Source organism: Mytilus galloprovincialis, chromosome 8, assembly GCF_965363235.1.
Source record: "Mytilus galloprovincialis chromosome 8, xbMytGall1.hap1.1, whole genome shotgun sequence".
Taxonomy (NCBI): Eukaryota; Metazoa; Mollusca; class Bivalvia; order Mytilida; family Mytilidae; genus Mytilus; species Mytilus galloprovincialis.
Window position 1 is genome coordinate 14407110 of NC_134845.1, and position 17307 is coordinate 14424416.

The following is a 17307-nucleotide window of genomic DNA, read 5'->3' on the forward strand; positions in this document are numbered from 1 at the left end:
GGCGGGTTTATTTTGGGTCGGTCGCGTTTGGGCAAACATACAATCTTTTTATTTTGGCCTGACCTCTATTTCTCCTATTAGTTAAACAGAAAAAAAAGTACCTTTACAAAAATGTATATATATGCTTCTTTCAAAGGCGGATTGTGAGTGTGATTGAATGGTGTCCCCATTTTTAGCTCACCTGGCCCAAAGGGCCAAGTGAGCTTTTCTCATCACTTGGCGTCCGGCGTCCGTTGTCGTCCGTCGTCGTTAACTTTTACAAAAATCTTCTCCTCTGAAACTACTGGGCCAAATTGAACCAAACTTGACCACAATCATCATTGGGGTATCTAGTTTAAAAAATGTGTGGTGTGACCCGGTCAACCAACCAAGATGGCCGCCTCGGCTAAAAATAGAACATAGGGGTAAAATGCAGTTTTTGGCTTATAACTCAAAAACAAAAGCATTTAGAACAAATCTGAGGGGGTAAAAATGTTTATCAGGTCAAGATCTATCTGCCTGAAATTTTCAGATGAATCGGTCAATCGGTTGTTGGGTTGCTGCCCCTGAATTGGTAATTTTGAGGAAATTTTGCTGTTTTTGGTTATTATCTTGAATATTATTATAGATAGAGATAAACTGTAAACAGCAATAATGTTCAGCAAAGTAAGATCTATAAATAAGTCAACATGACAAAAATGGTCAGTTGACCCGTTTAGGAGTTATTGCCCTTTATACTCAATTTTTAACCATTTTTCATAAATTAAAGTAATCTTTTACAAAAATCTTCTCCTCTGAAACTACTGGGCCAAATTAATCCGAACTTGGCCACAATCATCTTTGGGGTATCTTGTTTAAAAAATGTGTGGCGTGACCTGGTCAACCAACCAAGATGGCCACCATGGCTAAAAATAGAACATAGGGGTAAAATGCAGTTTTTGGCTTATAACTCAAAAACCAAAGCATTTAGAGCAAATCTGACATGGGGTAGAATTGTTAAACAGGTGAAGATCTATCTGCCCTGAAATTTTCAGATGAATCGGATAACCCGTAGTTGGGTTGCTGCCCCTGAATTAGTAATTTTAAGGAAATTTTACTGTTTTTGGTTATTATCTTGAATATTATTATAGATAGAGATAAACAGTAAACAGCAATAATGTTCAGCAAAGTAAGATTTACAAATAAGTCAACATGACCTAAATGGTCAATTGACCCCTTAAGGAGTTATTGCCCTTTATAGTCAATTTTTAACAATTTTCATTAATTCGGTAAATTTATGTAAATTTTTACCAAATATAGTTCTCTGTTACTAATGGGCAAAGTTCATTATAGATATAATTGTAAGAAGCAAAATTGTTCAGTAAAGTAAGAACTTCAAACACATCACCATCACCAAAATACAATTTTGTCATGAATCCATTTGTGTCCTTTGTTTAATATGCACATAGACCAAGGTGAGCGACACAGGCTCTTTAGAGCCTCTAGTTTTAATTTAATTTTTCTTTTTTTCTATAAAGTATAAGATAAAGTTCATTTATAGAAAAATATAGTGTAACCCTATATTACATGTATTAAGAAAAAAAAATTGATTGAAACCTGTGAGCCCCCTTAATTTAACAAAAATAGTTCACTGTACAGCCTTTGACAATGACCAAACGCTATACCGGACAGTGGTTTTAATAACAGCACAACATTTGAACAAATTGTAAAAATTTGTTGCAATGGGCTTAACTGAAAAGACTGCAACAAGGAACCAAACAATAACCAGTAATATGTAAATCATAGACACAAAGCACTGAAATAAGAGTACTAACAATAGATATTTAAATGAAAGTTTATTAAAATGTTCATAAACATGATAAAATAGTCATTTTATTGCTGTATTTCTCTTCACTGATAATTTTTGAGTTTTGTGTATTTGTAGGTCAGACATCTCAGTTTTCATGTCATCATTCAACAGATCAACACTGAACAGAAAACTTGGAAGATGATATTTTTCTCAACAGTGCGACTTTTTTTATTAATTTGAAATGGAATGTTTTTTTCTACATTTAATAGAAAAAGGAAATTTCAACATAATGACTATAAACAAAAAGGAGTCATATCATCACGATCATAGATGCTCAAGAACTTGATCATGTAAATGCAACAATGTAATTATCAATTGAAAGAAGGAACGAATGAAAAAAATATTAGTATGTTGTTGTCCAAATAAACCTGCTTTGTCTTCTCATTTGAATCGCTCCATCCAATAAAGATGTACCGAGGAGGATCTTTGAAGAACAGATTGAAAAATGTTTTGTCTATGAATTGCAGGAATATTCTAGTGGATGAAATAATTTATTGACTTGACTCTTATATAGTGGACTGAATAATTGTACATAGCAAGCAGCGAAAAAGAAAACTAAAACTTTAACACAAAAAGTGTTTAAATTATAAATTTGCAAATATAAGCATAATATTATGTACACCACAAAGGTATATAATTCAAATTGTTTGCATATTCAATCATGTATTGCAATGAAACTATAACAAAGAAAACCTTATTTCATGAAAGAGTAAACTATTCAGTTAGAATATGAAATATTTTTTTCAGTTCTATTTTTCATTATAAAATGAACAAGACAAAGATTTCAAAACAATATGTTTTCATTTATTTAAACATGTCATCATTTTGTTTCAGTGAAAGAACTTTACTCTTTGACCTTAAATTTTATTATACATTCCAAAATCAGAATTATAATCTTTATTGTCATATTAACAAATAAAAATAAAATTGAGAAAGGAAATGGTGAATATGTCAAAGCGACAATATGTTTGTGACAAAATGAAAAAAAATTTAATAAAATATAAAAAAACTTGTATACATTTAAAACTTTTTACTACCAAACAGCATTCATTGCAACATACACATACTGTATATTTATATCTATATATTTATAATTTGAATCCCATAGGATTTTATTTTGTCCCATGGGATATTAAAAATCCCATGGGATAATAATAATCCCATGGGATTTTTTTTGTCCCATGGGACAACAAATATCCCATGGGACTACAATTATCCCATGGGACCAAAAAAAATCCCATGGGATTTAACCAAAATCCCATGGGATAATGGTAAATCCCATGGGATTTTGCCCTGTCCCATGTGATATTGAAAATCCCATGTTTTTATAAATCAAATAGCAAAATAAATATAATAGTAACAGTAGAAAACTAATGAAATTATTGAATCCCATGTAATTCCGCACATTTTGGTTATATACATGACACTGTAGCTCTTATTTGAGGCGGCGGCGGATTTGCAAATGAGTGTTTTGCAAATTTAAAGTGTCCAGTGTTATATATCGGGTACTAGCATCATATAGTCATGCTAAATTACTGAAATCTTCACAATTTTAGCCGTTTAGTTAAATTTTAGACGGTTTCTGACTTAAATGAAAGTGGCAGCATTTGTGTTCATTCTTAGTATTGAAATATGTAAGTTGTAATCGATGGTAATACATGACATATACAACGGTTGAGGATGAACACGGATGCGGCCACTTTCATTTTTGACAAAAACCATCTGAAAAGTGACATTTTTTTGGCATATATGTCATAGGTTTTTCATACTTAAGCTTGAATCGGAGCGTTTTTAATGAGTTAATCAGTTAAAATCCTCCACCTAAACTAATTGAATCAACTAAAATAGACACCCAAGTGTTTAAAAGGTGTCAAAAATCTTTCGTCAGATGAACCTGCAATATGAGACCAAAATCGCCTCTTACTTTGTAGAGGGGTCTAAATACTGCACAAACAACATTTTCCAAATGACAAAAAAAAAAGAACATTTATATTTTAACAAAACGCATTTGACTAACAAGTCTAACAACTGATGTTCTTAAACCCGGCTGACTGCCATTGACGATTGCCAAATAAATTGATCACGAGATGTAACAACGTGGATCTTTAATAAATATTGATTTAATACCAAATAGAAATCAATAAACTTGCGGCAAAGATGGTTAACCACAAACATGAGGTGTTAAAAATTGTACACCATATCCGGATTTCGACAATGTCTCTTCAGTGATCGAAAAGTAGTTGGAAGGCCATACAATTTACCTTAATTTATGATAGACTCTTGAATTGTAAGAGTCGAAATAGGATTATATAAACCGGAAGGGAAATATGATTTACAAGCCTAAACGAAATACATGTAGATATAAACTTGCAAGTCTAAATTTAAAACAACGTTCAAACCTATATACTATCAATCCTTCTTATAGATATGAAGACGAGCAGGATTTTTACTGTCTTTAAGTTAGTGGTTAATAGAGATCAAAACCCTTTGAAAAAATTCTTTTTTTTTTAATCATTTACTAGAAAAGAATATTGTTGTATGAACATATTCAAGTACTTAACAATTGCTTTCTCACGTCTGTAGGGTTTCTTGTTAATGAGCATTTATTAGCTTTCTTTCATAGACCTTTCTGTGATGAAAATGAAATGCCAAATTACAACATCGGGAACGGAGCAATGAAGGAAAATGAGAGAGAAAGGCAAATTAGTTCACCAACCCTCTTATAACAATTTTAAGAGAAAGGAACACTTAACATGCTTAATATTAAAATAAGAAAATACCCCAAGGAAAATTCAAATCGGAAAGTCTCCTAAATGGCAAAATCAAAAGCTCAAATATATCAAACGAAAGGAAAACAACCGTCAAATTCGGATTTCTGACATACATGTAGTACAGACATTTCCGTATGTAGAAAATGGTGGAACCAGTTGCATCTTAAGTATGTTTTAAATGCAACGTTTACTGAGTTTGAACGTCCCTCTGGTATCTTTCGTCCCTCTTTTACTATCACACAACTTTTCTTGTACTAAAATATGTAAGACTGCTTTTAATAGCATTTCGCTATTGAGTTGTGATTGTCTATTATATTAGACAATAATGATCCACCAAATCGTGATGGTCACCATACAGCATAGGTCGTGTCGATTTCAGTTGTTTTTCTCGTAACTTTGTTAGAGTAGTTGTTTGCGTAAGGAGCAGACCCTATTTACTATGATAACACTGATGTCTTTTCAAAAGTTAATTTTATCTAAAATTAAGATATTTATGCATAAAAAGAGATGTGAGGTACAAACCAATAAGAATGCAACACAGCGACTTAAGTTTCCAAATAACATAAACCGATCGAGGTTTTTTTTTTCTTGAAAGAATGCGTCCTTGCACTGCCTTCCAACGCGTCGTAATTATTTTGACTAACAAATTATCAACCATTTGTTTTAGTGTTCCTAAAATGCACACAATGTATAGAGTATGTATTTTAGGCTCTTTAAAGAATAAAATAGTTTGGATAACTGGGTCATCTAGTGGTATCGGCGAATGTTTAGCGTATGAATTGTCTAAAGTGGGATGCAAACTGATTCTATCTGCTCGGCGAAAAGACGAATTAGAGCGAGTCAGAGGACAATGTATTGGTAAGGTTTAAATGTCAATTGTATAGGACAAGAAGTAGAAGGTTAGTGATACAGTTGAGCAACTATTTGGAGAAGTCTTTTAACCATATTATTTCTTTCGATTTTGTAAAGCTTTTTACAGTAAATATTGGCATGAAAACATCATATGTTTAATTTAAAAGCCAAACAGGGCGATGGACTGGATATATAGAATACACTTCTCCCATCGGTAAACTCCTGAAGTCCGTTTGATTATTGGGGATGTAAAAATACGCAGCCACGTTCGAATTACAAATAAAAAGATTTAACACAACATATTACTTGCATAAATATAGCAAATCAACTCAACATTCAAGACACAAATAGCTCGTCCTACGTGTAAATAAAACTGAAGCACATCTCAATCTTTAAACAAGCTCATTATTAAAAGCTAAATTAAAGAACAAAGCGACACATTAATTGAACGCATAACTATTATATAAGGCACAGTTTTAAATCAAACGTATATGTATTGCATCCACAAAAGATTGTCGATCAACAGAAAACCGATGTTTTTACATTAAATCTTTAGAGAAATGGGGTGTGAAGGCGGATGATATCTTAGTGGTACCGTTAGATATGGTAGAATTTGATACTCATGCAGCAGCTGTCGAGAAAGTCATTAATAAATTTGGGCAAGTGAGTGAAATGTATTAATTTTCAAAATATTGACATCCACACCCATACGTACATTGTTTAAGATCTTACATCGCGTATTTAAGTTGCGTTTATTATGTGGTTTGTATTGCTCTTTTGTTTATAAACTTTTCTTATTTTATTTTGTTTTAATGCTGTTTTTCTGTTTTGTTTATCTGAACACGTTTCAGTATATTTTTGTAGATTTTCAGTTGTGTTTATTAATTCTATCACTGTATGCTGACCGCCCAGTGACAAACATGCCATGATGACGAGAACAATTATTGCAAAGGGAAGGTTTTGCAAAGAGAATCTACTAGAATGAACGGTGAAATGAGTGTGTAATGGATAAGGGAAATCAATTGTGCCATTCAACAGGTCACATACGGACCGTTGCACCTTCACTACGCATCGATTTTAATGCTCCAATTCCAACTGGACGTAACTATGTATTCATACATCAATCATATCCTACTTTAATGAAAAAATAGCTACCGACAATGACGGCCATGTTTCTATACTTCAGTTATCTATAAGAGTTCGTTCTTTGTTCTTTCGTCACACTTCTGTGCATACCATAGCGAGAAAAACTATTGTACAGAGGTGACTATTAGGCTAACAATTGTTATGACAAAAGTTATGCCACACTTACTTTCATACATTACTGTGAATTACTATACTACTTATTGTTTTATATCAGACATTTATTATGACCACAACGGTTTTAGTGAACAAATAATTTTAACTTTAACAGAAGTCATGGTGATGTGGTGAACACAACAACTGTTTCTATTATGTATAAAAAAAGATGTGGTATGATTGCCAATGAGGCCAATAATCAACTCTTCGCAAGGGACCAAATGACAAAGAAATTAACAACTATAGGTAACCGTACGGCCTTCAACAATGAGTAAAACCCATACCACATGTTCAGCTATAAAACTCCCTGAAATGACAAATGTAAAACAGTTCAAACGAGAGAACTAACGGCCTAGCTCATGTACAAAAAATGAGCAAAATACAAATATGTAACACATCAACAAAAGACAGCCACCGAATTACAGTGCTTGTTCGAACAAAAAGGATTTTCCTTTTCGACAATTGACGTATACTTTAGAGATGATTTTGATAGGACCTGTGTTTCAGAATCGTTTACACTTTGTTTCTCATGATTGATATGACGGTCAACAACAATGGGCGACCGCTGGGTTTTTTAATCGTTTCCTTTTTTTTCAGTAGGTTGACATTTTAGTCAACAATGCTGGACGATCACAGAGAGCCGAATGGATAAAGACATCATTAGAAGTGGACCAACAAGTTTTGAAAGTAAATGTACTTGGAGTGCTCTCCCTTACAAAGCTTGTTTTACCGTACATGATCAAAAGGAATGAAGGACATATTGTAAACATGAGCAGTATTGCTGGGAAAATAGGTACATTCACAATACAATTTTCAAACGATGGATGAAACAAAATTAAAACAATTTAAATTACATTAAATTTATTGTTTAAAGTTTATTTTACTGATTTATTGTATGGACACTTTTTTTAAATGTTTGAACATTATATGTCTTCATTAGCTTATAGCTAAAAGAACATTTCTGGATTTACTTTTGCTGATAACCGAGCTTGGAAAAAAAAATTGATAGCAAATTGAATATGTAATGGCAATTTCTAATAACCTTAACGACTAATTTAAAAAAATATTTGTTAGGATTTTACAATTTTTAAATGTTACCAAAAATATTAAAAGCTGTTACAAAATTTGATACTTAGTGAGCCATGACTATAAACATGCAGCTGAAAATTGACGCCATGATTTTAAAATGTAAAAAGGTATAATAAAAATACTGAACTCCAATTGAGCACTAAATGTGAAAATGATATTTTGACATTCATTCAAAAAGCCAACAGCTTACCTAAGCATTGGGATGCAAAATCTTTCTAAAATAAGTTTTGGAAATCTTTGAAAATGTACATACTCTGAAAAATATGATTTGTAAGGGAAGTTTTATCTCATAACTATTGTTCATTACAATATATGTATATAGAGCTTGTACGAAACATATTGAATGATATCTGAAGAATCATTGATTATCGTTTGTATTTTACAGGGGCGCCGTTTTCTGGGTCTTACACTGGAGCTAAACATGCAATTCAGGTAATTAATTCCATATCTACTCAAATGAGGTATCTCTTTGCCTGTTTTGCTTTGATACATTTTTTTTTATTATTTTAGTAGCTCTAAAAAGTATCTGTATCCCAAAATGTGTTTTTACTCTTATATAATAAACAAAAAACACCATAATAGTATTCAAATGTCTTCTTTATTTAAAGTCATTCCTGATAAAGATATGCAAACATTAACTTGATTATTTTTCTGACTCTAAATAATTTGTTCAATTCATCAATGTAATACATTTTACAGGGTTGGTTTGATGCCTTGAGAATTGAGGTTCTAGAAAACAACATAGCAGTCACAAATCTGTGCCCAGGACCAGTATTTTCAAATCTTTTGGATATTGCTTTCGTAGGGGAAGCTGGAAAAGTAAATATAATTTTTTTTCACTGATTTTTACTCCCTGTAATCTCTGGAGCTTTTGGATTTTAGATTGTACTTTCTGCATGTGATATGGAGTTAATTGACACTGTATATTTTTATGTTATATATTATAAATACTGGGCTGAAGCGTGTCGTTACAACACTTAATACTAGTATTTAAAAGGTATCAACTGAATTGCTAGACATAAAACACATGACGTTACTGGGTATAAACAAATGGGTGTTGTTTTTTTTCAAATCACACTATTTTCCCAAAAGGTATTTGCCATTGTCCTTACAAATTTGTAGTTTAATGAGAGAGATTTGGGCTTTTTCCCTGCAAAATAAATTGAATTAAGTTATGGCGGGTGTACAAAGCTCTGGGAATATCTACAAAGACATTTTGAGCTATACGTCAACGGGTAGAATAAAAGACGTACAGAGGGCAGTCTTCGACAAAAAAACAAATATCCTTTTATCATCCCAATTATCGAAGTTACAATATTATACATCATTGCATTGTAAAATATGTCTGTTAACTTGCCAATGATTGGTTGCTCCATTGTTGCCACATATACCATGTTTAAAATTATGAATTATTTGAGTATGTGTAGATGATATAATTTGTATATAACTCAACTTTGAAACAATCTGTATTAAATTTGCTGTATAATTGCTATATATTTTGTGAGAATAACTTTGGTGATTCGTAGGGGACAAATTGATATGATCTTCAAGCTTACAATTTATTATGGTGATAAATAGGTGCTGAAGCAGAAAATGGAGCCAACTGACAAACGGATGAAAACAACACGTTGTGCAGAATTAAGTGCCATAGCCATAGCCAACAAACTTGATGAATGCTGGATTGCCTTGAATCCTGTCCTTTTTCTTACATATGCAAACCAGTATTCCCCTGTTTTGGGCAAATTGTAAGTAAACTATTTCTAAACTTAGTATAGCCAGGAGCATGACAATATGTACACTGTTCCTCGCTTGTAGAAAAGTATTATGGTTCAAATTTATGTTATAATAAAGTCAAAATGTAAATAAAGAAAGCTTGTTTTTATGTATTTTTGTATCATTAAGATGCAGCTTATCAATGCATTTTTGTGAAGCTTTGTTAAAGATATTTGACAGACATTAGCAACAGTGATATACATGTTGTTTTTTTCAAAATAACCAGGAGCCTATAACCCATCTTATGTCAGCTTAACTCTGAATATTAATTGTGATATTTTAGGAATTCAATCTCTTCCCATGAAGGATTCAATGTTGCTTGTTATACAGAGAAGTTATTTTTTTCATGTTTAATCTCGTATATTTGATTTACAAAAATGCTGCCAACTACATCAGACATCTTTACATTAAACGTAAATCTAATATCAAAATCGACCTTTACGACCTCTTTTTTTATTTCAAAGAAGGAAAACGTGCATGTCTATTTAGCCAATGCCTTCTGTCGACGAAAACAGATATCTATTGTCTACTTTTAGCCAATGCCTTCTGTCGATGAAAACAGATATCTATTGAGGCAGCCTCTATCAAGTTAAGGTCAATCTCTGCTTCTTGAATCAACCTATAAGAAAAGGTGTACACACAACTTATTCTGTAGATTTTATTTCTATTGATATTTTCCAATCTTAGTCTTAATTGAAATAGACTTGCATATAATTATGCATAATAACATATTCTTTATATAACATATTTAAATATAAATGACAATTTTGATTCTTTTAGTGTGTCTTTAGTTTCATGAATGTATTTATTGTAGAATAAGAGTTTGTTTTTCACTTTGACTTTTATCATATTTATTTTTTAGTGTTGGAAAAAAGTTTGGTTTGAAGATAATGAAGAGATTGAGAGAAGGTCGTTAAAAAAATAAAATGTGTTCAGTGGGGTTCTGTTTTTGTAAAGACACATACAATTATTGAAAGACTTCAAATTGTTTAAAAAGGGCTATTTTCATATTTATTGTATGTTTTTATTGTATGCATATTAAAGATGATTTACTAAACGGCTGCTTTGAAAGTACCTTTAAATTACCTTTTCTAGGATTGTTGTGAATCAGATGCGGAAATTCGAAAGATCTGTTAGCGTATATACAATCTGAGTTTCTTTCCTTTTGCAATAGGCCACAGAAGTATACCAGTGTTCAATAGTCATAAATCGATTAAGCGAAAACAAATTCGGAACACAAATTAAAACCGAGGGAAACACGTCAACTATAAGAAAAAATAAACGAGCAACAGAAACACTAAACTGAATAAAACCAGATGCTCCACACGGCGCAGCTTTATAAACCGCAGAGTTCGAACCCTGAACAGTTGGGGCAAGTATGGACACAACATTTAAGCTTGATACAGCTCTGAATTTGGATTGTGATTAAATAGTTGACACAACATAGGTTTCTGACACAGAATGAATGTGGTCTAAGAACTTAAACTTAAAAACTTTAAAATTGGACATTTACCTATTATGGTCCAATATCCAAAATCTAAATACATGGTTTATTTCAGCATATCATAAAACCCCAAGAATTCACTTTTTGATGAAATCAAATAATGTTCAATTTTAGACCCTTTAGACCTCAATGTGGACCAATTTGATTTCCGGGCCCAAATATTAAAAATCTAAATGCATGGTTAGATTCGGCATATTAAAGAACCCCATATACTCAATTTTTGTTGAAATCAAACAAAGTTTAATTTTGGACCCCGATTTGGATCAACTTGAAAACTGGGCCCATTATCAAAAATCTAAGTGCATGTTTAGATTCAGCATATCAGAGAACCCCAAGAATTCAATTTTTGTTAAAATCAAAATAAGTTTAATTTTGGACCCTTTGGACCTTAATGTAGACCAATTTAAAAACAGTACCAACAGTTAAGCATCTAAATACACGGTTAGATTTGGCATATCAAAGAACCCCAATAATTCATTTTTTGATGAAATCAAACAAAGTTTAATTTTGGCCCCTATTGGCCCCTTATTCCTAAACTGTGTGACCTAAACTTCCAAAATCAATCCCAACCTTCCTTTTGTGGTCATAAACCTTGTGTTAAAATTTCATGGATTTCTATTTACTTATACTAAAGTTATTGTGCAAAAACCAAGAAAAATGCTTATTTGAGACCTTTTTTGGCCCCGAAGTCCGAAACTGCTGGGACCAAAACTACCAAAATCAATCCCAACCTTCCTTTTGTGGTCATAAACCTTATGTTAAAATTTCATAGATTTCTGTCTACTTATACTAAATTTATAGTGCGAAAACCAAATGTCTTCGGACGACGATGCCAACGTCATACCAATATACGACCCAAAAAATCTCAATTTTTGTGGTCGTATAAAAACCACCAACATACATAGAAACGGGCAATTAAATAACAACTGCCATATTTCTGACTAGATACAAGACATTTTAAGAAAAAAATAGTTGTTTGAACCTGACTTAGAGAGTTGATTTCTTTACTATTTACATTAGCATACCACAATCTTGTCTTATAAAATAAACAAAAGAAGAGAACAAATATAAGTTTTAACATAAAAAAAAAATAATGGCAAAGGTAAATACGAATATCTTGTTCTAGGGGGGGATAAACATTAACTTGTAAAACTAACATTCTGATTAATTATTGGTCATTATTAATCTATTATTATGGTCTTGTTAGTGCAATTCCAGATATCTTGAAGAAAACCATTTCAGATCATGGTAGATTAGATATTATTGAAAATGATTTTGTAGAAAAATTCAAAAATGATAAAAAAAAAAAAAAAAAAAAGACACTGTAAATATGTTTATCAATTATTTCTGGAAAAAAATAAAGAAAATCCTTTAAGGTCACAAAATAAATGGTCTGAAGATTTATGTGTTAAGATTGATGATTTGGGGAAAATTTATTCGATGGCATTTCAAGCAACAAAAAACGCTAAACTTCAGAATTTTCAATTCAAGGTATTACATAGAATTGTATACACAAACTCTTTTCTTTATAAATGTGGTTTAATAGAAGAAACAGAAATGTGCACTTTCTGCACTGAAACCAAGGAAAGCTTTTTGGGAATGTATATACAGCAAAAATATTTGGATAGCACTTCAAGATTTATTATTAAAATGTGGATTTATCCTTAAACATATAGAGGCAAAAGATGTTATTTTTGGTACTGGGGAAACTTTTGACCCATATAATGTAGTACACCATATAATGTTGATTTAAAAATTTTATATTTATAGCTGTAAAAACGCAGGAGAAAAAACCTTCTGTGAAGGGTAGTATTGCATATTTAAAATACTGTATAAGAATAGAACAACATACAGTAAATTTCTTATCGCCTACACAAAAAGAATATATAGATAAATGATGGTTGCCATTACAATCTGTCCTAGGTGATTTAAATATTTTATAACTGGTACGAAAATTATAGTTATATTTTGTTGTATGTCTTGATATTTAGAGTTGTCATATAATGAAAATATCTTTAAGATCATACTTGAAACTGTACATGTGTGTAATCCTGCTTGATTGTTTTCTGTCTTTATGTCAAAAATAAACAAATTGCAAAAAAAAACACTCTGATTAAAACAAAATATTCTTTTAAACTGACATAATCAAAATTTCTAATTTATTTTAAGTTGAGGCGATATTTTTTTCAACAATCGACATAGGGAACCAATAGTGCCCTTTTATTTGCTGACTTGAACTTCAAGTTCCGCTTTAAAGATGATGTCTTCTCTCTAAATAATCAGAAGTTTGGTAACTATAGTGAACGCATCTTTTCAATCGGATTTGAAAAAAAAACCGGATTCTACAGATAATTAAGTCAGCCTCATGTCTTGACTAGAAATTGACAATGCGGGTTTGATTTAGAGCAAACCTTTACAACATAAGGGACGAGTTAAGCCTTCCAATCGTGAACTTTCCATTTATATGTAACACATTTCAGCATCTCCTAGTTGAGACAATATTCCCGTGTGTATGTTTTCCATCTTTATGGGTTTTTTTTCTCAACCATGTTCCGATAAAACTGCCTCTAAGGGAACTAACATCTTACCATTTCCGTATCCATCAAAGGTAAATGAGAAAAATAACATTTTGATTAATATTTGCGCCAGATTACCATGGATATTTTCGCGATTAAGCTGTACAATACGTCCTCATTTTAGTATTTATGATATCATGTACCTTCACAACGGAGGTATATTGGGACTAAGCACCAACACGGGTGAAACTGGTCGATAATCTGCAAGTGTTTCCGAGTTTGTTTAAAGGGTTTTATATTAATATTGCTTTAGTTTGCGGTTCTCTATTCTGGTGTGTTGTATTTCTCATTATCTTAGTTTTCATTTTCATCTATTGTAATGTGTTTTCTTCTGCTAAAACTGTCGCGTTATATTTTATGCTTACAGAGTTCAATGAACCGATGGTGTATGAATGTGTTGCTGTCTTAAAGTTAAATAAGATATTTCATAAAGCATACAATATGGTCTCTTGTTGTCTTGGAGAGTTGTCTCATAAGCGATCATACCACATCTTCTTTTTTTTAAATATACGACAATCAACTGATTATAACAGGAGTACCGTTGTTTGTTCCTGATTTTGTGGTGAAGCGTGTTTAGGACTCTTCTAAGTCTTTTCTTCAGTCGTTGTCTTTTTATGCCTTTTGTCGTAAGTACTTCTTTGCTATTTTCTTCTGTTTTCTTCGTCAATGCGGGAATTGGAAATCCATTAACAGTATATTTTAAACGCCAATATTTACGTACGAAATTTCTAGTCAATTTCAAGAATTTCCTAAAATATTATAACTGCAATTCTTACACGAAACCTTGTTCATGTTAACATTGTGAGACAAAGGACAATCTTATCAACATCCGGTGTTGAGATTCCCTCTAAGGGTAGAGAGTATCGTGGCAAACAATAACAGCTGGTTTTAGTGAGATTGAGACACAGGGATGTAGAGAGTATCGTGGCAAACAATAGCACCTGATTTTAGTGAGATTGAGACACAGGGATGTAGAGAGTATCGTGGCAAACAATAGCACCTGATTTTAGTGAGATTGAGACACAGGGATGTAGAGAGTATCGTGGCAAACAATAACACCTGATTTTAGTGAGATTGAGACGCAGGGATGTAGAGAGTATCGTGGCAAACAATAACACCTGATTTTAGTGAGATTAAGACACAGGAAAGTAGAGAGTATCGTGGCAAACAATAACAGCTGATTTTAGTGAGATTGAGAGACACGGATTAACGAATTGGATAAATAAAAATAGTAACCTTAAGAAAAAACAACTAGTAACAATTTAGACATTGAACACTTTATTTACCATACATAAATAAATCTATTAATCTCAAGTCTATGAAAATAGAGAAAAGACCAAAATGTCTTAATCTAACTATAATTATTATAATAAAATAAAATTAAAAATGAGCAAATGATGAAAGATAATAATGAGTCTGTTTTCCTTGTGATAATTGCGATTTGTCTTGAATATATGGTCGTAGTAATGTTTTATCAGTGTTTTATCCTGACTATAAAGTATTGATTATCTTTTAGTATGATTTTCCATTCTAATACTTGAAGCAATGATTTTGGTGTAACATGTTTAGAACATGATTTATAGGTAAAGTTGGTAGCCTAATGATTGTTATTACTGCTTGTTTATCTGGTATCTTTAGTGGAAATATTGTCAACTCAAATCTTTAGAATTTTAGCTATGAAATATTTTAACACACTGAATAATAGTGTTGTATTTTATTAAGTCTGAACCTGTAATTTAGTGGTTGCTTTAAAGAAGATGAGTAACTGCTGTTTATTTCACTAATGAATTAAAACATTGTAATGGTGCATGTTAATGTGATGGATATTGCTTCATTGAATGATTTTTCATAATTTTCAATGACCTATCTATTTATATTCCAACTCTATCAGTAGTACATAATTGTCAAAGTGAACCATTTGTCCATTTCAATCTCTCAAATCTACCCATTTTAAATAAATAACAATTGTACTTTAACAATACTACAATATCAAACAACAATTAATATTTATGCATTAAAATTAATTCAGGATTAAGAGTAAAAACGACTGGCACTTAGAACTTTAACAAGGTTAAAATGACGTAAATTTAACAGACATATATACCCATATACAAAAAGTTATAAACAGTGTTGAGCCTACATATTTGTTCATTTTTAATCAAGTTAACTTTTATTGTTTGAATTCATCTCCATGTGTAGCGAGAGTTTTATTAAAAATTTGACTTTGGTCATTTACAATTTTTTTGTAATTTTGTAATATCTTTATAATTATCTTTGAAGGTCTTCATAGTTCCTTCTTTAAGTTGTAGATTTTGAATTGAATTTCAGTGTTAAAATATTCTCTGTAATTCCATTTTCGTTTGAATTATCACATAGTACAGTATACCATTATAATATCTAATACAAATTCCGTTTAGGTATTTTTAAATAACAACTTAAAACAAATAGTTTTACCTCAACCAACAAATGTAACAAGTACTGGGTATTAACCTAACACTTAAATTTAAAATTGAAATTTTCCTGAATTTTAATTATAATAGATTAAACTTAAACAACTGCCATTTTCTTACAAAGAAATTACCCAAAGGGGCATAACTGTTTTTTTCCTGATGTAACTTGTTTTAAATACTTCTACAACAGAAAACGTTAACATTACCCTTTTAAAGACAACAATTTAACAGCTATTATCACTTCATTCTTTTTCAAAATAAAATGTCAATTCATAAAGTTAAAAATTCAGTAAATGTTTACACAAGTTTTGTAACATATAAAGGCAATGTACATTGTTTCACAATGCATACACACTTAAAGCACACACCCAAACACAGATATCTGTACATGTGCTAGGCAATAGAACTACACAGATTACAATTAATTGGAAAGAGACAAATTTGTGTCCTGAAAATTCACACTCGGGAATTCACGAAAGACTTCTTTACAGCTGTAAAATTATTTTCAAAAGTTGAAACTACATGTATTTTCTTTTTGTAATCAGTTCTTGGCAATAAGCTACTTCCAACTTCGTTTTGTGTGCTGTTTTTGCTGACGACCGTAAAAGTCAATATTGTGTTGATAATTTCATATACAACGTTTAAATAAATTGCAACAAAATGAATTTCAAGATTTGTACAAGAAAATATGTTTTTTCATGAACCTTATTACAGTTGTAAAGAGTAGTCTTGTAAATTTAGCTGCCTATTTGATAACAAAACAAAATAAGAAAAAGTCAATATGTATATCTTAAAATGTCATGTGTTTATGTCAATTATTATTTATAAACATTATTCATAACATTTTCTACGTCTGATTCATTATACTTCAGTCAAAAGGACTGTTGTAGATCTATATAACAACAGCATTTGACAAACTGCCAACCAGGTGCTCCGCAGGGCGCAGCTTTATACGACCGCAGAGGTCGAACCCTGAACAGTTGGGGCAAGTAAGGACAAAACATTCAAGCGTGATACAGCTCTGAATTTGGATTGTGATCAAATTTTTGACATTACATGGTTTTTTTTACACAAAACTAATGTCAAGATTTTACAAATCAATTAAAGATTTCTTCTTCAAACTTATTTAAATCTAAAATTAAATAGTTGACACAGCATAGGTTTC

At 31.4% G+C, this 17307-nt stretch overlaps 1 protein-coding gene across 1 annotated transcript in view; it reads left to right on the forward strand.

The window, feature by feature from the left end:
* Positions 1–10669, forward strand: part of LOC143085139 (dehydrogenase/reductase SDR family member 7-like) — a 30700-nt gene extending 20031 nt beyond the window's left edge. The window contains exons 3-9 of the mRNA XM_076261323.1: positions 5308–5457; positions 6008–6114; positions 7351–7543; positions 8225–8271; positions 8539–8658; positions 9418–9584; positions 10475–10669. Of these exons, the coding sequence (XP_076117438.1) occupies positions 5308–5457; positions 6008–6114; positions 7351–7543; positions 8225–8271; positions 8539–8658; positions 9418–9584; positions 10475–10529 (839 nt within the window). The 3' untranslated portion in view covers positions 10530–10669. The remainder of the gene's footprint in view (positions 1–5307; positions 5458–6007; positions 6115–7350; positions 7544–8224; positions 8272–8538; positions 8659–9417; positions 9585–10474) is intronic.
* The last annotated feature ends 6638 nt before the right edge of the window (positions 10670–17307 follow it).